The 23,270-nt window shown below is 39.1% G+C and overlaps 2 protein-coding genes across 4 annotated transcripts in view; one reads left to right on the plus strand and one right to left on the minus strand.

The window, feature by feature from the left end:
• The window catches only part of LOC136851336 (Fanconi anemia core complex-associated protein 24-like), a 746,385-nt gene that overhangs the window by 49,819 nt on the left and 673,296 nt on the right, over positions 1-23,270 (plus strand). The window lies entirely within an intron of this gene.
• The window catches only part of LOC136851334 (tachykinin-like peptides receptor 99D), a 417,815-nt gene that overhangs the window by 29,103 nt on the left and 365,442 nt on the right, over positions 1-23,270 (minus strand). For both annotated transcript variants that reach the window (XM_067125371.1, XM_067125372.1), the window contains exon 5: positions 4,877-4,989. In XM_067125371.1, the coding sequence (XP_066981472.1) occupies positions 4,877-4,989 (113 nt within the window). The remainder of the gene's footprint in view (positions 1-4,876; positions 4,990-23,270) is intronic.

The raw sequence follows: 23,270 nt of genomic DNA on the forward strand, positions 1-23,270 counted from the left end.
GAGAGAGAGAGAGAGAGAGAGAGAGCTTCTTTACCTAAACTATTCATACTTTATAGTTTAATTCCTGTCGCATAAGAGAGAGTATATGTTTGTTTTGCAGCTCAATTTACCCATTCATATTTTGTAGCTGAAATTTAATCATGAATCACGGAGAGAGAGAGAGAGAGCGCGCAAGCACGCAATAACAGCATACAAATGTTCGTGCGCGCATTTGCATGTGGAAGCCGCGCCGAACACTCCTGGATGCAGAGAGGCCGTCGGCCGCGCATGCAAACCGAATAAAACCGTAACGGCGACATATCTGTTGGACGCCGACAGCTGGAGACGGCCACTTGTCATCATCCGGGGGGAATTTACATAGTGATGATGGAAAGGGTGTGTAATTCAGCGGCCCCCCCTGCGGTATTGAGCGTTCTATTTCTCTTTTGCTCTGCCTCATTGATGAGGACACAGGCCGCTGGTTAGACGGATATCACGAATCCCATGAAATATTGTACGACTCTCCTCCCCTCCCTCCATCTCCCCCCCCGCCCCCTCCTCTCTCACTGGTGGTGCATCCACATCCCCCCGCGCCACCCTCACCCCACTGCTGCCACCACCTGCTGACGCAACAAGCAGGCAAGAAGGCAAGCAGGCAAGGCTGTGGTAGGCAGAGGCGACTTCGGAGTTAAAGAAGCATGAATTGTGACCATTTCTCTCATTTCTTTTTCTTCTACATACTGAGGGTGTTGTGTGATCTCTGTCTTCGCACAGAGTACATTTATCGTCAGATTATGACTGGGAATGGGCAGATACATTCATGTGAAGATGAAGATCTTGAATGTTGAGAGAGATAGAGAGAGAGAGAGAGAGAGAGAGATCGTGTGTTTTTAGCGTATAATTTTCATATCCGTATTTTGTAATTCAGGTCTAATGAGGTCTTGCAAGGAGAGAGAGAGAGAGAGAGAGAGAGAGAGAGAGAGAGAGAGAGAGAGAGAGAGAGAGAGAGAGAGAGAGTTTCTCTGCTTAAAATAATCATATCAGAAGCTCCTAAACTATGTTGTAAGAGAGAGATTTGCTTGGTTTTGGTACTTAATTTACTTCTATGCATATTTTGTAAGGGGAAATTTGTTTCATGTAATATGGAGAGAGAGAGAGAGAGAGAGAGAGAGAGAGAGAGAGAGGAGAGAGAGAGAGAGAGAGAGAGAGAGAGAGTTTTTAATTAGGTCAGAGCACTGTTTCAGTTATTCTGGAAAAAGGCATCGAAGCTGTGCAAAATATATCATCCACAATTCATGCATAGTGTTCAGATGTGGCCCTGTGTTTTATCAGTTAATTTCAGTTGTTCCTTAGTATCTTGATTTGTTAGGAGAGAACAGAATATGAATTTTGACACTAACATGGTTAGTATCTAGATATCGTCAGCATGTACAATGACTATATTAAAATGAAACATTTATTTTGGTATTGTTTTTCCAGATGCTGCAGTCAGGTACTAAAGGAATGTCTCACTAATAACGTAACTATCTGTAATATTCAGTAAATAGTCATAGCGAAAACTGAATACAGAAAAGAAAGATGAAAAAAAAAACTGGACATAGAGAACGAAATTCTCAAAGGGCTTCAAAAGCTAAGACGCCCTTTGATGTGAATGCTGTAACCTCAACAGAGAGGAGGAAAAGGCTTCACAGTTACAGTAAAAAAAATTTTTTTTTTCGGAATTCTGAATTGAATTGAATTGAATTGAATGTAGAATTTAGGCCAAAGGCTGAATGACCTATGAGGCCATTCAGCGCCGAGACGGAAATTGACAGTAAAAGGTCTGAAAGGTGTAACAGGAGGAAAACCTCGCAGTTGCACCATGAATCAATTGTTAGGAGAGGGTGGAAAGTCAGATGGAAGAAAGAGAATATGAAAGGAGGTACGGTGAAAGGAACGAAGGGAGCTGCAGCTAGGGGCAGAAGGCACGCTGCAAAGAACCTTAAGTAATGCCTACAGTGCACCGCATGAGGTGCACTGACGGCACTAACCTCCCTACGGGGATTAAGAATTCTGTTTGATGTTTTATTCTCTGGTTTCCTTAACAACCTACTGGAAGGAGGAAAGAGCACTGGAAAGGATGAGTTGGCCAGTTGGATAATAATATTTACAAAATAACAACAATAATAACAATCCCGTAGGGGGAGGGGTAGTGCCATCAGAGCACCTCACAAGGTGCACTGTAGGCATTACTTAAAGGTCTATGCAGAGTCCCTTCGACCCCTAGCTGCAACCCCTTTCGTTCCTTTTCCTACACCTCCGGTCATATTCTCTTTCTTTCCTATTACTCCCCACCCTCTCCCTACAATTGTCTGGACATAATTTTCGGCGGTGAATGACTTCATAGGTCTCAGCGCTTGTCCTTTGCCCTAAATTGTATCATCTAATTTCCAATCCAACAATAATAATAATAGCATCAGTAGTAGTAGTAGTATTGATAATATTATTACGATAATAATAGAAATAAGTAACCAAAACAGCAATATTTGAAAAGAATCACTAAAGTCTGTTGCATCTTTTGTGTTATTCTTCATGGGATGTTTTCCTGGTTTCTTCAGAGGAAAGTGAGAGCAGTCTACCTGTAATATCTGTCGTAATTAAAAGTATAGTGTAATTAGTTTTCCCGCGTAATTTTCTGTGCTTGTAGTGACGTAGTATGTTGTTATAAATAACAATACACGGAGAGTATGTAAGAAAATTGGTTTTAAGAAAAACCGCACAATTGAATATTCATATAACGCGATTTTATATATATATATATATATATATATATATATATATATATATATATATATATTGTACATCACTATATTATATGTAAATAATGATGTTCAATGTATACTGATAAATTGTATATTTTATATATAAAAATGTATATACACTCCCGTATCCTCTCTCTCTCTCTCTCTCTTATCTCTCTCTCATCGATCTCAGTCTTTCTCTGTATACACACACACACACACACACACACACACACACACAGGTGGTTCGCGGGCAGAGAACGACGGTGCCTGTTGTTTCTGCGACACATATATATATATATAGAGATGAGGAAGACACAGTATATCTGAGAAATAAATATGGAATACAGACTAGGCCTGTCTTTATATTGCCATATATATTAAAATGATTTTAACCACCCATGACTACTTGATTTGTATAGCCCCTCCCAATCTAAAACAGCCATCAAAACCTGGATATTTTATATTGTTTTATAGAAGTAGCAGCTGTGGTCTTGGAGGGGGCTTGATATTTATAGTTAGATGGCAATAGCCTGTACGCAGGAGGACTTACAGACAGGCTAGTCTGTCATTCCATAAAATTAAATTTCATAGTTTCTCGAGGTTATATATAGTTTCTTCTCATCTATCCCGGCACAGGTTGTCGAAGTGGCATTTGTATATATACATAGGCACCTGATGTGTGTGTGTGAACCACCTGTGTGTGAGCACCGTACGCCTGAACGACATATTAAGAAGATACTCTGTTGGCCCATGATACGGGGAAACTGATATCCTTTTCAAGTTTATATATCTATGCATAAATGCCTAATAAGAAAATCATGATTCAGTTCTATATAAATGCACTCGTAATAAAAATAAGCAATTTATCAATTATATTATTGATGGCTTTTTAATCATATATATATGTATATGAACTAGAGATAAAATATATATGTAAATCTCGGACCGAGTGGCTCTCTCTCTCTCTCTTTTCTCTGACAAACGAAACACACACACATATATATATATTTCGGGTGCCATAGTAATATATATAAATGCAACTCCGACGGTTTATATGAATCAAAACTGATTTTTATATTGTTCGCTTGGTCTTGAGTGAATTTACGAGTTGTGAGTTAGTACATCATCTTAAATTTATATATACTGAGTTTAAATGTATTTATTATATGTATTATGTATGTATGTTCCAGTATGAATATGCGCATGCCAAGTTTATATATCTATGCATAAATGCACCTCTAAAACATTTCATTTTCATTTTCGTTCATTCTTATGCATAGAACTAGAGATAAAAAGAAATCCTTATATGGAGCCCCTGCTGACAGAAACTTCTTCTCACAAGACTTGTCAATGCAACTCCATCCTAATCCTTCGGGCTTAGCCCATAGTTAGAGTTATGGATGATGGTTTAGCTTTATTGTGGATTGTGTGTTCCAAACTATTTTTAAGCTAATAATAATTTTCATAATAATAATAATAATAATCCCAAGGCTAATAATAATAATAATAATAATCAGCTTGGTCTGCTAAACTAGGATTAATAATACATATATATATATAAAGAGGATATATATATATATATATATATATATATATAGTATATATATATATATATATATATATATATATATATATATATATATATATATATATATCATACACACACACTAGTTACTATTGGCAAAAGAACGTCTAAAGATCGCTTTATGAATAGCCTGTCTCAATGTTTGACAACAATGAAATGGTTATGAATAGCCTGCCTCTGTTGTGACAACTAAAATTGTTATGAATAGTCTGTCTCTTGTGACAACAATTAATGGTTATGAATAGCCTGTCTGTCTGCTGTGACAACATTTAATTGATTATGAATAGCTGCATTGCAGTTATGACAACAGTTAGATGGTTATGAATAGGGTGCCTCGCTGTTGTGACAACAATTAGATGGCAAATGAATTACCTGTATCTCTGTTGTGGCAACAATTAGTATGGTTATGAATATCCTGTCTATCTGGTGTGACAACTGTTAAATGGTTATGGATAGCCTGTCTCTGCTATGACCACAATTGCATGGTTATAATTAGCCTGCTTAGCTGTTGTGACAACGATGCACTTACCTATTGTTGAGCCAACAGTATATCATGGGGTTGTACATGGAATTAGACATGGCTAGCCAGTATATAGCTAAATATGTCTCTTGAATATAGGCTGTATGCGTAATCTCAGGCATCTGAAAAGGAAGAGAAAAAATTGCGTGAATTCAAAGACGAAAATAAGTTTATACCAAATATGACCTGAAAATACAGATTTTTCTTGTATATAAAATGATATGGTTCGCCATGTAGAGACATGTTATCCATAAAATCTTGAGATATGCTGTAATATTTTTTTTTTTTTTTAGAAAATAGTAACATATCTTGATTCATAATGGCATCAACCATTACGTTTATGTTATCTAGTGGCATAGGCTGGTATTTCTTGACAATTGGCATACGATAGGTTTAAGTGAAATTACAATCGAGTTAGGTTTATGTGAAATAACACTAACTGAGGCGTAAGTAAAATAGAACTTAGTAAGGTTTATGTGAAATTGCTCAAACTGAGGTTTAAGTGAAATAACACTTAACTGAGGTTCAAGTGAAATGATACTTATCTGAGGTTTATGTTAAATAACATTAACTGAGATTTAAGTGAAATTAAACTTAACTTAGGTTTAAGTGAAATTACACTCAACTAAGGTTTATGTGAAGTAACACTAACTGAGGATTAAGTGAAAAAGAACTTAACTTAGGTTTATGTGAAACTACTCAAACTGAGGTTAAAGTTAAATGACATTAACTGAGATTTAGGTGAAATGAAACCTAAATTAGGTTTATGTGAAATAACTCAAACTGATGTTTAAGTGAAATAACACTTAACTGAGGTTAAAGCGAAATAATACTTAACTTAGGTTTATGTGAAATAACACAAACTGAAGTTTACGTGAAACAACACTTAACTGAGGCTTCAGTGAAATAATACTCAACTTAGGTTTACGGTATGTGAAATAACATTAACTGAGGTTTAAGTGAAATAAAACTGAACTTAGGTTTATGTGAAATAACACCAACTTACATCGGATTATCGGTACCATATCATTATAATTGGTACGGAATAACCAAATGATTTCAGTGGCAGGTAGGTCATTAGACCAGACTTTCATGAATCAGATCAAATGTTTTTACTATCATATCGACAGCATCGTCATCTGTAGCGTTTCAGTTTTCTGTTAAAGAAAACTGTTGAGATGGCTATTTATCTGTCCGTCCGTACTTTTTTTGTCCGCCCTCAGATCTTAAAAACTATTGAGGCTAGAGGGTTGCAAATTACTATGTTGATCATCAACCTTCCAGCCATCAAACATACCAAATTGCAGCTCTCTAGCATCAGTATTTTTGTAAAATTTCATTTAAGAGTAGATTAGGCATGATCGTGCTTCTGGCACCGCTATAGGTGCCAGCAATACAGGCCACCACCGGGCCGTGGGTGAAATTTTCATGGACCGCGGCTGAGAGATTCATACAGCATTATATGCTGTACAGAAAACTTGATTGCGCCGAAGAAACTTCAGCGCATTTTTTACTTGTTTACTTAGTGGTCCAACTCTACCACCCCACCCTCCCATCCACCCAAACACACACGTTCTCATGGTATTAGACTTGAAGTGAGTTTCTCCTTTCCGCCCTCATCATTCTTGTGGACTTCCAGCGTGAATTCCCGGCTGGTCCAGGTCTTTCAAGGCCGGGCGTTCCTCATCAAGGTCTTTCAGGTCCTGGGCTCTCATCCATGCCCTGTCGACATGATTCACTGTGCCTTGTTAATGGATTTTTATTTGTATGTTGTTTCTTTTTATACCTGCTTTTTCTAAGAGACGGTTCTCCACTTCTCATTACGTCACTGAACCATACGAGGAAATTGGGAACACCAGAGTCAACAGGCATTGGGCTTTATTTTGGTATATCTCTATTCTTGGATTTCTGTCCCAATGATAATATACACACATACACACACACACACACACATATATGTACACACATATATATATAGATAGATATAGATATCTATATATAATAGATATAGATATCTATATATAATATATATATATACATATATATATATATATTGTATGTATGTATGTATGTATGTATATATATTCAGTATATATATATAAATTATATATTTGCTTGTGTCTGTATGTAATTATACTCATGAGGGCATGTATTTATGTCGTCATGTTAAAAAAAATAGACATCTATCTCCTTCAAACAACTACTTTCTTAACAAACAATGTTTTTCTCATAAAAATATAATTTCATAGGCTCAGCAACCTTACATGAGAATAAACAATCTCAATCATCGTTATGAAAGCCATATTTGCTCGGATAATGTCAACAGTAATATTAAAGAACAAATTAATGGGCGAGAAAAAGTATGGGATCAGCTTTTGAAAGGATTTTTGCTGAGTGCTTTTAATGTCACCGGTTTGACCATATCGATATGGGAAGCAAAAAAGGTAATGCGATTGGTGTTTGCAGTGCCTGAAAGTAACGCAAATTAACACTGAACAAAATCCGACTAAAATACAGCCTGTTTCACATTAAAGCAGAACTGTAGATCTCTCTCTCTGGTAGACCTTTACAGGAAGGGGAACAAAATGTACTTTTTCATTTACTTTCCACTTTTTGTCTGGTCTTAATTACGGTTAATAATAACATAAAAGAAGTGAATGGGAGCTACAAAGATAATAGGGCATAGCAACGTCAGTAAATATAGAAAAGGGAGTAAATTGAAAGGAAGAAAATAATTTGAGAGAATTACTATTGGGCGATGACATTTGTATATAAATTTGGGTCATTCTGCGGGACATAGAAGTAACAGCCCACTTATTTGCTGTGCCCATTAGTCTAACAGACAAATACTAGTGGATAATACGTCAATAAGTTGTGAGGAAATAAGCATCAACTATTTTCCAAAGTAGTTGTCCGTCCATCCTGTTCGCGACTTATTAAAGTGACTGCAAGAACACACACACACGCCTTGTCCCTTTTCCACGCAATTTCGCCAGATATATTGCAACACATAAGCGGTGACTTCCCCTGCTAAACATAAGTGATGGGCTTCTTCGGCCATATTTCCACATAAAAGTGATTAATACTGGCCGTTAGGTGGCACCACTGGCTAAAAGGTAGAAACAAAAAAGTCTAACGCATTACTGAGGCCATTGCCACTGTTCGTTTTCGAATCTTTCCCATAAATTTCAAACTTGCTGCGTTGCCCCGTCAGCAGTTGTCGATTTGGTCACCGGAGGTCAGGTCTCGTTAACATTGGCGATAATGGCGAAGAAATCCACAGTGGTGCAGATGTAATTATATATTTTAGACATGTACATACGGAAGAGAGCTTTCGAGAACCTGATCGATTCTCCTTCTCAATCTGATTGGAAACTACCCGATCTTGGAAGTGACAATTATTAAAAGATAAACAACAGTTTAAAACGTGCAGTTAACTGAAGAAAATCTATCGTAATTTCGTTTGTTTTTTTGCTTTTTGTTGAAAGGATTAAACTTACATTATTTACAATTACAATATTTACAATTTGGTTAGAGTATACATAGGCATTTCTTTACTTAAGCATAATCCCTTTAAATTGATAATTTACACATCTTGCTTTAGTTACTGGCGACTCAAAAGCAGTCATTAATATACTCTTTTGTGAAAATTTTATTTGTCATAAATTTAGAAAATAGCCAATTTCGTAGTTCAGGTAACACCATCGTTCTCCGCAGATAACCAACTATTCGTCTTGAGCGTCTAAGTGGTAGTTCAACCAGCGGCTCAGTCCTTTGATCGTCCAGAGCTTTGACGATAATGAGACGTAAAAAGGAAGATGTACATAGGAAATAGCCTTGCTAAGATGATATTATGAGAGAAACATAGACGACGTGATAACATTTTTATGTAATCTTCACTTTATATAGAAAGTAAAAGCCTTACTGATGAATAGTTATGAAATATTTTACTTCTTTCTCGAGATCGTAGAGATTATCTCCCCGAGCAGACTTACAACAGATTTTTCGGTTTTCCGGATAATGATGAACATAAAGAAAAAACAATATAACTTTTACAAAACTGTGTGGGCTGAAGAGAGAGAGAGAGAGAGAGAGAGAGAGAGAGAGAGAGAGAGAGAGAGAGGGTTGCGTGGGTGTACAGGGAAATCTTGATAAGGAGAGAACGGAAAATGTTCAATCTGGGGACGCACTATGTACAGGAGCGACTAAGTCGCAGACACGATTAAATAGGGGTTTTTAGGAGAGAGAGAGAGAGAGAGAGAGAGATGGTTATCTCACCCTTGCGATAGGAGTCGAGAATCAAAAGGCCTCATCGATACGGGCTGTTAAAAGAATATCAAACAAGCGCATTTAATTGGCCCCACATAGACTGCAAATCCAATTAACACCAATAACAGAAGCCGAAATGTGAAAATACAAATCGAAGGATTATTTTCCCCAGGTTTCATTTGACATACATCAAGCCCTATTTTCCCAGTGCCTTCGCTTTTTCCTCTGTATTTAGAAGCAGTGTAGCGTTGTAGGTACGGTGATCGAACTGGGCGAGTTACAGAAGGAAGGGGTGGAGAAATAAAGAGGAATGATAAATGGAAGACGATGGGAAGGAATGGCATAATCAAGAGAAAATTTAATTATAGAAAGATGAACAAGGGAAGGATCTTGATAGTTTAACCGTTATCCCTGAGGGGTGAGTGTGAAGGCAATGAAACAGAAGGAAAGAGAAGAGGAAGAATGGAATAAATGAAGGAAAATATAAGAGAAAAGGAAAACTTGTAAGAAAAAGTCATCGTCCACCATGATTGAAAATGCAGTTTTTTTTTCTCCGGAGTCGCAACGGCGTAAAACTTTTTTTTTTTTTTTTCCACCACTGTATTTGCATGAACGGGATTCGCCGTTAAGCAAAGAGCTTGGCGTTGGTCAGCCAAAGCTTAATCTTGTAAAGCTTCGTGTTCCAGGCTGCATCACGCTACTACAAGCCTCTCTCTCTCTCTCTCTCTCTCTCTCTCTCTCTCTCTCTCTCTCTCTCTCTCTCTCTCTCTGAAGCCAGGTACACACTACCACATAGTAATGTAGATATTCGTTTTAGTATTCTGTAGATAAAACCATTGTGCCGACTTTGTCTGTCCGTCCGCACTTTTTCTGTCCACCCTCAGATCTTAAACATTACTGAGGCTAGAGGGCTGCAAATTGGTATGTTGATCATCCAACCTCCAGTCATCAGACATACCAAGTTGCAGTCCTCTACCCTTAGTATCTTTTATTTAAGGTTAAAGTTAACCATAATCGTGCGTCTGGCAACGGTATCGGACAGGCCACCACCGGGCCGTGGTTAAAGTTTCACGGGCCACGGCTAATGCAGCATTATACGGAGACCACCGAAAGACAGATCTATTTTCTGTGGCCTTGATTATACGCTTCGCAGAAAACTCGATTGCGCCGAAGAAACTTTGGCCCATTTTTTACTTGTTTGTTTTGTGTGTAGTTACAAAACAGTAATGCGTAGATTTTACTACTACGAAGGACATTAACTTAACTTATCTGACCCTGCTTCATTTTATAATGAAATAATGTAAGCTTCAAGTGATACTCTGTCTACTTGGTGTGTATTATCAATATTGTTATGGAATTCCAAACCAGAAATCGGTATTGACTTGAAGAAAAGTATATAATATGTATGTATATATATATATCCATATATATATTATATATATATTTGTATACATATATATTATATATATATATATATATATATATATATTTTATATATATATATATATATATATATATATATATATATATATATATATATATATATATATATATATATTTGTTTGATTTTTCAAACATGGCAACCTTTGTCTCGTGGCATTCTACATAAATGTAGAATTTTGGAAGTCTCCTCTATTAGATATATGAAATTCCTGTAAAATACCCTTCGGTGCAGTGTTTATGTTAAAAACCTTGTATTGATATTTCCAGAGCATTCCGAGAAAACTTAGGTTACAGTATCTCTCAAGACGAACGAAGAGAAACCTGTTTATCACACAAGATCATCCCACCAAGAACACCGAATATTCCCCATAAATAAAAATATTTCCGCCCCAGGTGGGATAACTTATACCCCAGCAGGTAGAAAGAGTGAGGTCACTGTTAACCAACTATCTATTTATTTCCCATTTAGATCCAAAGTTTTCAGTGGAAAATCTATCCGAAAAGTTTATATGGTAATGGAGATGTTGGAAAAGTGTTCTGGATATTGAATGCGTTTTACATTGATTGTAGCTAGTTTATTTTACAATATATTTCCCGTTTTTAGTTTTCTGTAAAAGAAAACTATTGTGCCGGCTTTGTCTGTCCGTCCGCACTTTTTTCTGTCCGCACTTTTTCTGTCCGCATTTCTTTCCATTCCGCACTTTTTCTATCCGCACTTTTTCTGTCCGCACTTCTTCTGTCCGGCCGCAGATCTTAAAAACCACTGAGTCTAGAGCAAATTTTCTTGTTGATCATCCACCCTCCATTCATCAAAAATACCCAATTGCAGCCCTCTAGCCTCAGTAGTTTTTATTTCATTTAAGGTTAAAGTTAGCCATTATCGTGCTTCTGGTAACGATATAGGACATGCCACCACCGGCCCATGGTTAAAGTTTCATGGGGTTCGGCTCATACAGCATTATACCGAGACCACCGAAAGATAGATCTATTTTCGGTGGCCTTGATTATACGCTGTAGCGTCTGTACAGAAAACTCGATTGCGCCGAAGAAACATTTTTTACTTGCTATTTTTTTTAGAGTGTAGAACAGGCGCTATTATACCCCACAGATAGTAAGACACAGGCTTGTCAACGTTCAGTCTTCGTTTTGGAGAGAGAGAGAGAGAGAGAGAGAGAGAGAGAGAGAGAGAGAGAGAGAGAGAGAGAGAGAGAGACGCCATTAATTGCTCGCCCGTCAGTGCTTGTATGTCAAGCATAACGAAGACAACCCAGTGCTTGAGGAGGGGAGGGCGAGGTTCGGAAGAAGGGTTCTGTTCCCTTGACTTCAAGCAAAGCTTCTCGGCTAATAGTGCAGCAGATTGCTGTAAAAATCGTTCAGATAGTGAAACAAGCATGAAATTTGGCACAAACATTCCTAAGACTACGCTCTCTTAGAAAAGGGCGCTGTACCTGAAAATCCAAGATGGCGGCTATTTTTTCAAAATGGCCGCCATCTATGTTAATTCACTGGTTTGGGAGCATCTATTGGATGGAATATGCCAGTTTTTTTAAACCTCGACTTTAGGTTATAAAAATGTTTCATACCACACATTTTATTGAAAACCCTTACTAAATGAATTATGTAACCAAGATGGCGTACAAAATGGTTGCCATAAAAGTTTTTTTCTATCCACAGCGCTAGCAGACATAGACCAACTGTTTTATTTAATGGTATATTCATGTGATCAGACAGTTTAACTAATATGCTATTTTCAACTGAAATAGTAATGGTATGGTCACATACAACATTGTGTCTAAGACTGTAACCATAAAAAGAAAAGAGAAATACGGACTAAACGCAATCAATCTATGTATAGGTCTCTCAACCTACACCTTTGAAAAATTCGGAGGATAAGAAGGTAGGCATAGCATGACGTTGGATGCTCAAGCTAGATTATCTACTGAAGAGAGGGCAATATTTATCTAGACTTCACATTTGCAAGTGCACAGAGCTGTGCAGGAAGACCCAGCTTGTGGCACTTGCACCTTTCCCGACAGCCTGCTTTGCATCCACATTTGGTAAGCTGTTGGCAACTCTTGGCTAAGGGCGAGTTGGTTGTCCAGAGGACTTGCCATGCTTCACCAGACTTTTGCCATCCCCACTCAGCAGGGTTCTCTGGCTGTGGCTGACACTGGGTGGCCTGCCCCCACACACAACCAGCCTGGTACTTGCACGCTTGGTGTTGGAGGAGAGCTCCCTGGTTGGTGGAATGGCCTCATATGCCCTTTGTTTTCTGCAAACATATCAAGTCTAGCCTCATCCACAGTGCCAGCAGTGCTGGATCTTTCATACATAAGTATGACAAACCCTCTCAGGACCTTTCAGGTCCTCTCTTCCACTCTGAGAGGGTAGTGACTCAGTTTGGAGAACACAGTGGAGGCCATGAAGAAGAGTACCAAGAGATGTCATTGCTGCCATCTCAATGTGCAGACCACCAAACATTACCAGATACTTGTCTTCGCCATACTGATCAGGCCACTGCCACTGCCTGCTTTGCTACGTGTTTGATCGTAGCAACAGAATGAGCCTGATCACGCAGGAGAGGAAGCAATGAAGTTATGGTTACTTCAAATTCTGGGCTTCTCTTCATTGAAGCGTGATGAGCTGACCACGTCAGATTCACTGCATCATCTATTTCCTGGGTGACTATGACCTTGTCTAGCCACTGATACTCCAGTGCAAGCTGTGGCCCCAAGATATCTGTGGGTGGCTTTGGTATTGCAGTGTTTGGTGGCACAGGGTTCTTTGTTTGAAAGGAAGCTGGTGAGATGTTTGTGAATGTGTCCGGCAATTCAGGCACCGACCTCACTTTCTCAGGTGCAAACTTTAGTTGCTGTCTTTCCTGTCAGTGTTCTCCTTGGTGGGGTGCTGAAATATGGAGATGCTAGTTCCATGGAAGGAGGTAGTGGCAGTAGTTGCAGATGGGTTGTGGTCGATGTTGTCCATCACTGCAGTGGTGAACAACCCTTTTTCGCAGTACTGGGACAGACCACACCCTCCTCCACATATTTGCTAACTGTGGCATCTCTAACTGTGCAGAGACCTCCAGTACTCTGTCATAAGAGATACTGAGGCCATACTGATGTAGCATTTCAACCAGGTTTCTCTTCCTGGTTTTGGCATAGACTGAGTCCCATGTAGACTGGGAATGGTGTTTCTCTGTCTTTGGAGTGTCTATGAGTTGTTGCTCCCTCTTTGTATCGGGGTAGCAGTTGAACTGCATGAGCTGTGCAATGGCCTGGTCTGACTTTGATGCTCCAAATCGTAACTGTGACTTGATGTCAGCCCCATGCTCAACCATCCCTACAAACTGGAGCAGGAGAGGAGGCACAAATTTCGTACACAAGCCTCAGAAAATGTGCCATCAAACCGTGACTGATGATCAAGTATAGACTTTCTGAGAATATTTGCTGCTTTAGCAATGATAACTGCCTCTGAAAGATCAGATGATTGAGCAAGTGCTTTTCCCACATCCTTTTTGAAATGCAAGTAATACATCTCTGCCAGATTTATGAGCCTCAAGTTCTGGAATTTCTGCCAGAAGTTTGTCTTTGAGTCTCGTGGAATTTACATGGTGACTCTACACCTAATTGTTCCAGACGTTGTTGGTAGAGGTGGCAAATATCTGCCAGCCGAAATGTGACTGGATCATCTGAACAAAGGTTGTTTTCAACAATGTATGTCATCAGTTCTGACAGAACTAGTGGATACACATCTGATTCTGACTCAGTGCTACCTTGGTCTTTCTCAAGGCTCCTCAGGTAGGACCTTTTTCTGTTGTAGAGGGCACAAAGACAGGCATGGTGATACTTAAACTCCTGTGCAATGACATCCCCACCAGTCAACAGCAAGGAGCTTGCCATCACTAAGTATCTCTGCACATTCACGCAATTTCAAGTCAAGGCCCTTAGTACTAGCCTGTCTGAGATCAGATGCAGGTGCCACTTTCTCACAGAAAATGCAAACTTCATTGTCATGACTGGTTCGGCGCAGTTTTGCACGACTAGTCTCAGTGTTGCTGGTCTGGTCATTGGATTGTCGCTTTCTTGGGTCCAGTTTAGTGTTGTTAAACAACAAGCGACAGTTCACATGGTATTTTGCTGCATTTTTTCCTGAGAGTGGCCTCTATGCCATCACCTTCATCAGCCTTGCTGGATCCATTATCAGTGGCATTTCATTAATTTCACTGAACATGGGAATGTTCCTTGCCAGCATTGTGTACCCATCATGGTCTAGGACATGATGACTTGGAGTGATGTCAAGTGCTCACCTCTTTTGTCCTTCTGACAAAAGACAACACAAACTCAGTTTGTTTTTCTACTGCTCAATATTGGATTGGCATCACATTCTGCCATGATTTCACTTTTGATTAAGGCCGAGGGTTATCCTTTTACCACCTTAAACAAAGCACACATTCCTGTATGGGATTCAACTGAGTTCGGTCTCCCTACACCTAGCCCGATCATTCATCCAGTGCCATTTAAGTCCCGTGTGATCTGTACACCATCCGGGTAAGTACATGAACCATCATGTACAGCCCCATACCCTTGGCTCGGCTCTCCCGCTGGCACATCCTGTCTATTCAGGTGCGGCTGTCTAACTATAGCTGGTCTGGGGCTGTTAGAAAGCATTTTGGGACACTAAACTAAACTATACTACAACTACTAGTCTAAGACTACAGGATTAGTAAAGCTGGATTAGCTGGCGCTGAACCCCATGCTGAGTTACACAGCAGTGATGTCACCAGTGTGCCTGGTTGTGTGCAGACATACACTCTTTTACATTTATTAATTTTCCTTCAAAATTGATGAGTTATTCGAAAGAGATGGCCTCATTAGGATCTAAAACCACAGAAACCAAGATCCATGCTTAAAGCGATAATTGTTGAACGGGCATTATTTTTCATTATAATTATTGTTTCTACCTTTCTTGGCAACCATATAGCCCCATATTTAAGGTAAACTGTACTGGGAAGCTACAGAAACATAATATTCACAAGAAATAGTATGGAAGAGCTTTACCATATTGCTAGAAGCAAATACATGCCATTCTAGTGAAAAATTGGCCAAAATCTGTCGATACTGGCCGCCATCTTGGAATTTGGCCGCCATATTAAATTTTGCGTGGCCAGCGCCCTTTTCTGATAGAGGGAACTTTAAAGAGCACTTGTGCAAAATTTCATGCTTGTTTCACTATCTGAACGATTCTTATGAAATATGCAATTATCTGCTGCACTATAAATGCTTGCTTGGCTTACGAGGCAAACGTCATATCTTCGGAGGGACAGGTGTGCAAACGATTAAAGTCTGATTCACATTATTACATCACGTCACCAACACATCACGTCTCGTCAAAGTACGTGAGAATTTCTCACATGTAATCAAATGGACTTGTTCATACCATCACTTCACATCACCGTCAAGCACACGGCATCCACCGTCACATCACGACACGTTTTCTTGGAAAGAATATTTTGACGTGACGTGACGGTGCTTATGCAAGTTTCTTAATGCTAAATCTGAGTCGCTGGAGTTGGGCACGAACTGAACGGGATTGTGATGGATAGTGTAAATACAAGGCACAGCTGATGAGACGGTGACGTGACTTGATGTGTCGGTGACGTGATGGTGTAATGTGAATCAGCCTTTATTCTACTACTATACGTATCTTAAGAAAACGTTCCTCAGAAATGTTCAGTCAGTGCGTTCAGATTTATTGAAGAGAAGAACGTTTTTCTCCCGCAAAGCATTAATGTCTCAAACGCAAGCGTTTCTGTAAAAAGAAGAAGAAATGAAAAGCTTTGTTTTTTATTTCATATTCATTCTGCAAAAAGTTTTTGAGTTTTTTCTGCAGCCACATCTTGCGAAAATGTTCTTCTCATGGTCAGTGTTACCTTCATGGAACAATTTTCTTACCGGTGACCTCGGATATATTGTAAGAAGGCGGTTCGGAAATATTATCTTCTTTTTAGCGCTTGTATAGGAGGCTAAAAGGTTTATTATTTGATTTTTATCTATAAACATTTTTGACCAATAGCATGAATTATATGGTAACTCGTTAGACATCGAATATACAGAAGCGATCTGTAGAGTTACTTTATAAAAGCGTTTTCTTCCATCCCAGTAATATACTTTACGAACAGATCTATTTCCCAGTATCCATTAAATTAAACGAAAGATTTCTCTTCAAAATAATTCTTGCAAAATATTTATATTCCGCTAATATTACGAAAAAATGGATCTACTCCGAGAAATAAACATGTTTAAGAAAACTTTCTTTTAAGAAAACCACCTTTCTGTTCTAAAAAGTTTTCCCCTTTTAGCAAAAACTGATATAAAACACCGAAAGAGCCCCCTCTCTCTTTTTTTTTTCCTCCATCCAATAACCACTGATACATTATGTATGCAAATCGCTACCACCAGTGATCTATTTGACACGAGAGTGCGATGGTACGGCTGATCACCACAAGCACAAATATCAAGGACACACAAAACGCAAAATACAACGTTAGAACCAACGTTTGCTGAGAAAATAATGCGGGGAGTAATAGAATTGATGTACATATGCAAATTTTTTTTTATTTTCACGTATTAGGTTTATCAAAATCGCTTATAACGGAGGTTAATAAAAAGTTCGCAGTTTCATTATGGACTGTACATAGGAGGAGGTTTCCGTCATTACCCTGCTGTGTTATCTTATTGTGATGAGAGCAAAGACATACGTATATATATTTATATGTGCGTGTGTGTGTATGTATGTGTGTGTATTCGTGTTTGCATTATTATATATATATATATATATATATATATATATATATATATATATATATATATAATATATATATATATATATATATATATATATATATATATATAAATGTATTCTGTGTATATATATATATATATATATATATATATATATATATATATATATATATATATATATATATACAGTATACATATATGTATATATGTGTATGTATATATATATATATATATATATATATATATATATATATATATATATATATATATATATATATCAGTAGAAGGATCACAGTAATACTCTTGTTTATAAAGACAGAAATGTATTTGTAAAATTATAATATATATATATATATATATATATATATATATATATATATATATATATATATATACTGTATATATATATATATATATATATATATATATATATATATATTTATATATATTATATACATGTATATATATATACATACATATATAAATATAGCCTATATACAGAGAGAGAGAGAGAGAGAGAGAGAGAGAGAGAGAGAGAGAGAGAGTAATGAATATTATCAACGTAGAAATCATTAGAAACCAAAATACCAGCAACGACGTTTATGATTTGATTTGATAAGTATTAACACGCGCAGGACAATGAACAGAATTCCTAAAGAAAAGGACAAAATAAAACCACGGGTTTCCATTGGCCAGCAGCCCGACCAATCACAGGCCACTCAGTGGGAGGTATGAAAGAGAGCTGCTATATTTTAGGAAGCCTAACAATTCTCTTACAACCCCCGCGGCATAAATATTCAGCTTTGGCAGTCACTGGAATTAATTCAGGCAATTAGTTTCTGAAGCTCTACTGTATTTCTTCCTACGCTAGAGTTGTATCTAATGTAGAATGTATAATTTCCTGCTACACAAAGTCTGCATGACTTGTATTCCTTAGATCTTGGAATGTGAATCAGTTGAATACTAACTTCCACAATCATCTCGCTTACTTTCCAATTTATCTTTATGAATATGAAACGACTCTATTTCTGTAACATTCAGTATCTGTACACTTGGAGATATCAAAGCCCAGAAAGTATTGTTAATTTACTCCAGTGCTGCCACAAAATCAGAGCTCGGAGGAGGTTGAACAGTTATTGAAAATGGCCGAGAAATTGGAAGCATTAATGATGATAATAAAAAAATTATAATTATTGCCAACAAAAGGAGAATCACGGAAAAAAGAATATAATAAACAAAACAGAAAAGAGATATCGTCGGTGGAGAGCCAGACTTGTTGCTTAAAGGTGCATTTCATTCTTTTGTGATGAAGTTTCTACCACTTTTCCCATATATTTCCACAGAGGGTCGCTTGACCTGAGCTTGTTATATGCCAGCGGAGTTTTTTCTTCATTGGTGGTCACTCTTGTAAACAATGATTAGACTGTGTTGTTCAAATACGCTGATCAGAAGACTGAGAAGTACCGATCAATGGTATTGCCATTTGCCTAGTATTGAGTAATACGGCCATATGCCAGCCGGACCTTCGCCCAAAGGTGCAGAGACATGTAAGGGAATAAGAGGCGTGTTGCGGACCACCTGATTCTAACCAACCAGCAGGGACCGTTACAGCAATCACAGCAGTTGTGCCAGTTGCAGTCATACGCAGATCCAAGACGATGTCTGAGGATAACGTGGTTTATAAAGGGTTTTAGTAATAATGTTATTTTATTTGTTATTTGTCTCAGTCTAATATATTGGATAGAGGAACACTCACAGACAGACAATGCTGTTCTACTGCCTCCCACAGACAGACAGTGCTGTGACTATTGCCTCTCACAGACATAATGCTGCGACTAATACCTCCCACAGACAGACAGTGCTGTGACTTAATACCTCCCACAGACAGACAGTGCTGTGAATAATGCCTGTCTGGCAGGCAATGCTGTACTAATGCCTCTTACAGACAGACAGTGCTGTGACTAACACCTGTCACAGACATAATGCTGTGACTAATGCCTTTAACTGACCTGCATTGCTTTGACTAATGCCTCTCACAGACAGATAGTGCTCTGACTAATGCCTCTCACAGACAATGCTGTGACTAATGCCTCTCACTGACAGGCAATGCTGTACTAATGCCTGTCATACAAGCAATGCTGTACTAATGTCTCTCACAGACAAACAATGCTGTACTAATGCCTGTCAGACAAGCAACCTCTCTCACAAACAGACAGTGTTGTGACCAATGCCTCTCACAGACAGAATATGCTGTGACTAATACCCGAGCCCCACCTCTGTGGAAGTTTAAAGTAAACGTGGTCACAGGGAGCCTGAGATCTCACCCTCTCTGGTCACTGAATAAGTGAGCATGCCGGGGGCTTGGCGACAGGGCAAACGCCAGCCCCTTTACTTCTCTCTCTCTCTCTCTCTCTCTCTCTCTCTCTCTCTCTCTCTCTCTCTCTCTCAAACGCCAACCCCTTACCTCTCTCCCAAACGCCAATTCCTTATTTCTCTCTCTCTCTCTCTCTCTCTCTCTCTCTCTCTCTCTCTCTCTCTCTCTCTCTCTCTCTCTCTGGATCGTCTTTCTTCTCCCCTGTTGCTTTGTTCTCATGTCACATTATCCAGTTCACATTCGTATGGTCGTAAATGGTATCATTATTAGTGTTGATATTTGCACCATCGTTACTTCAGGCCGCCTTGTGCTTTGATGTTCCAGAACACTGTAAGAAGAAATTTGAGAACGAAGCCATGCATTCTTTTTTTATGATGTACTAAATTACAAAAAAATGAACAGAAGCTTATGCCAAGGATGTAATTCATGTAAACTGGCAACAGTCAAGGTACATCGAATACCCTTGTTTTCAGAGGTTATTCTAAACCCAAACGCTGACGACATTTTGAAGAGCTTTGTTCCATTTTTCAGGGGCTCGGTTGAGGCTTTGGTCTTTGCAACGGCCCCTCTGAAAGCCAGGGAAATTATTCCGTTTTCTTTTCCGTATTCGTTTTCTGTTTTGGAAATCGCCTCCGCTCTCAATGCTCGACTGAGAGAGAGAGAGAGAGAGAGAGAGAGAGAGAGAGAGAGAGAGAGGGAGAGAGAGGGAGAGAGAGAGAGAGAGAGAAACCACTTGAGCCGGTGCTATGAAATTTTGAAAGGCTATCCATCAGTGTGCATTTCGTTTGCCCTTCTGAGTATTTTGTACGAGACTCTGCATTATTAAGAGGCTGCAAAAATAGCATTTGCGACCAACAGAATATTTTACGTACTCGTTCTATTTTGTATAGAATGAAAGTATCGGTTTAACACGACTCCTTTAAACTCCCACACATCTGAATTCCAACCCTTCCATTATTCACATATTTCCATTGTGTCATTTTCACTCTGTATTCACATTTCTACCCTTCGTTATCCTGTAGCAGGATTTTTGTTTATAGGGCTACTTTCTGGGACATTAGCAGCCATTGACATGCTTCGCCAGGTCTCACTTGGGTGGAGAGAAGCCTGGGCCACAGATCATGATGAGTGTTTGTATATTTGTATGTTCAGTCAATAGGCAGTGACATGTCCCTTGCCTCTGTTGATCATTAGCGACCTTTAAACCTTGAAAACTGGATTTCAGATAACTTGTCATTCTCTGTCAGGCTATGTAGATGGGCATTTCCCATAACAGATCTATTGCCATTGCGTCTGTACAGGAGGAGGACATTGCATCATCACAAATTATTTATTTCTTTCCATCTATCATTATTAAACTTTAATATTATTATGATAATTTTTTGTCCATTTCCTAAAGTAATAATATTTTTTTAATATCTCCAGCAATTAAAGAACCCCTCTCCCTCTTATTGATTTCAAGCAAGTTAAGTTCCAATTATTTCTAAAAGCCATTCACTTCAGATAGTTTCATGAGCCTTTGTTAGAAGTAAGGTTAACATGAAGTTAGCTTTTAGACAAGGGAGTTACAAGACTTATAATCAGGCATAGAAAAGCTGCCCCAAAATACATCCTTGGCCTTACGTGTTTTGGCATTCCCTAAATTTGTATTAAATTTACCCATCATAACCACTCATCTGTCTAATATAGTCACGAAACAGATTCCCAGTTCCCATGGGACAAAGAAATGTCTTCGGTCTAATCACCATTAGGTGTCACCAGTAGATGTAGAAACTGGAACGTCGATATCTATCTATCTATGTATAATAATAAAATCCGAGTGGATCTTTCTTGTTTGTCCAGTCCGGGTGGGGGCGAGGTAAGAAGTGTAACGGGAGGGTAGGGGAAACATGACACATCCACCCTCCTGCAAACCTGTTTGTCCGCCCCGGGTGGGGGCGGGGTAAGTAGGGAATCGGGAGGGTAGGGGAGACATGACACATCCACCCTCCTCCTGCAAACTGTTTGTCCACCCCAGGTGGGGGCGGGGTAAGTAGGGAATCGGGAGGGTAGGGGAGACATGACCTCATCCACCCTCCTCCTGCAAACTGTTTGTCCGCCCCAGGTGGGGGCGGGGTAATTAGGGACTCGGGAGGGTAGGGGAGACATGACACATCCACCCTCCTGCAAACCTGTTTGTCAGCCCCAGGTGGGGCGGGATAGATAGGGGATCGGGAGGGTATGGGACACATGACACATCCACCTTCCTCCTGCAAACCTGTTTGTCCTCCCTGGGTGGGGACGGGATAGGTAGGGGATCGGGAAGGTAGGGAAGACATGACACATCTGCCCTCCTCCTGTAAACCTGTTTGTCTGCCCCGGGTCTGGGTGGGGTAGGTAGGGGATCGGGAGGGTAGAGGAGACATGACGGGCAGCGCCATGTTCCAACGCAGAGCAGTGAGCGCCATCAAGCTTGTCTCTTAAATATTTACGCATTAGAATGCTGGATACTAGTTTCCTAGAAAATATACGTAGTGGAAACTCGAAAAAAATCAACAGTAAATTGGAAAATGTGTTAGAGCCATCCCTTACTGTAGAATTATGAAACGCTTTCTGTTTTTTATATGTGGGTCATTTGAGGGAGACTGTAACATTGGCCTTGATGCTAATAGTTGACGTTAACATCACCCAAAGGGATTCAGTCACTCACTCAATCACTCAATCAGTCGTCTTTGGGAATTCAATGGCGGAATGGTCTTTAGCGACCAAGGTAGCTTCTTGTTCTTGGAAGGCAAAAGTGCTCTCGTTGGCTCTAACCAATAGGCATTCAGAAACGTTTGAATAGACCAATCAGAGCGGGTTACACGGGTCGCTTGAGATGAAGAGAAAGGAGCTTTCTTGAAGGCTCGTCGTGTTTCGTCGGGCTTGGCTTGGTGGTTTCCCTCATCATGGGAGTGATTTGGAATATAATCAGGAGCACAGAGACATAATTATTACATATTTTTATTTAGGTTAACTTCTGAATCTGTGTGTCTGTCTGTTTGGGTTAAAACGTGTAACTCAATTTTCGACCTGTTCCCTTCGTCCGATGGACTTGAAATTTTGCATGGTTACACAGTCCTGGTGACAGTTCAACCTTACATGATCAGTACAGTAGGTCAGCAGTGACCTCTAGTGACTCTGCATCAGCTTAATGATTGTATATCACAGTGATGTGATAAAAAATTCATGATGAGGTACGTGTTCCAATTAGCTATCATGGTGGAGGTGGGTTGAGGCCGACGCTAAGTACAATTTCCCTCTCTAGATAGGTAAACAAGTACGGCAGATTTGGCATTAACTTATACCTCTCTTGATGGCTAAGTGGTTTGAACCTTCGACTGGAGTCGTTGGAGGCTACTGTGTCGAGTGTTTGAGACACGTCGGTACCAATCCATTTATCACTTATAATACCTCTTCGGTGATATTCCCGAAGTAGCGCGAATTGGATATTTAACGACATTTGTAGCTTAATGATTATTTTATATATATATAC

The sequence above is a fragment of the Macrobrachium rosenbergii genome, chromosome 23, assembly GCF_040412425.1.
Source record: "Macrobrachium rosenbergii isolate ZJJX-2024 chromosome 23, ASM4041242v1, whole genome shotgun sequence".
Lineage (NCBI taxonomy): Eukaryota > Metazoa > Arthropoda > Malacostraca > Decapoda > Palaemonidae > Macrobrachium > Macrobrachium rosenbergii.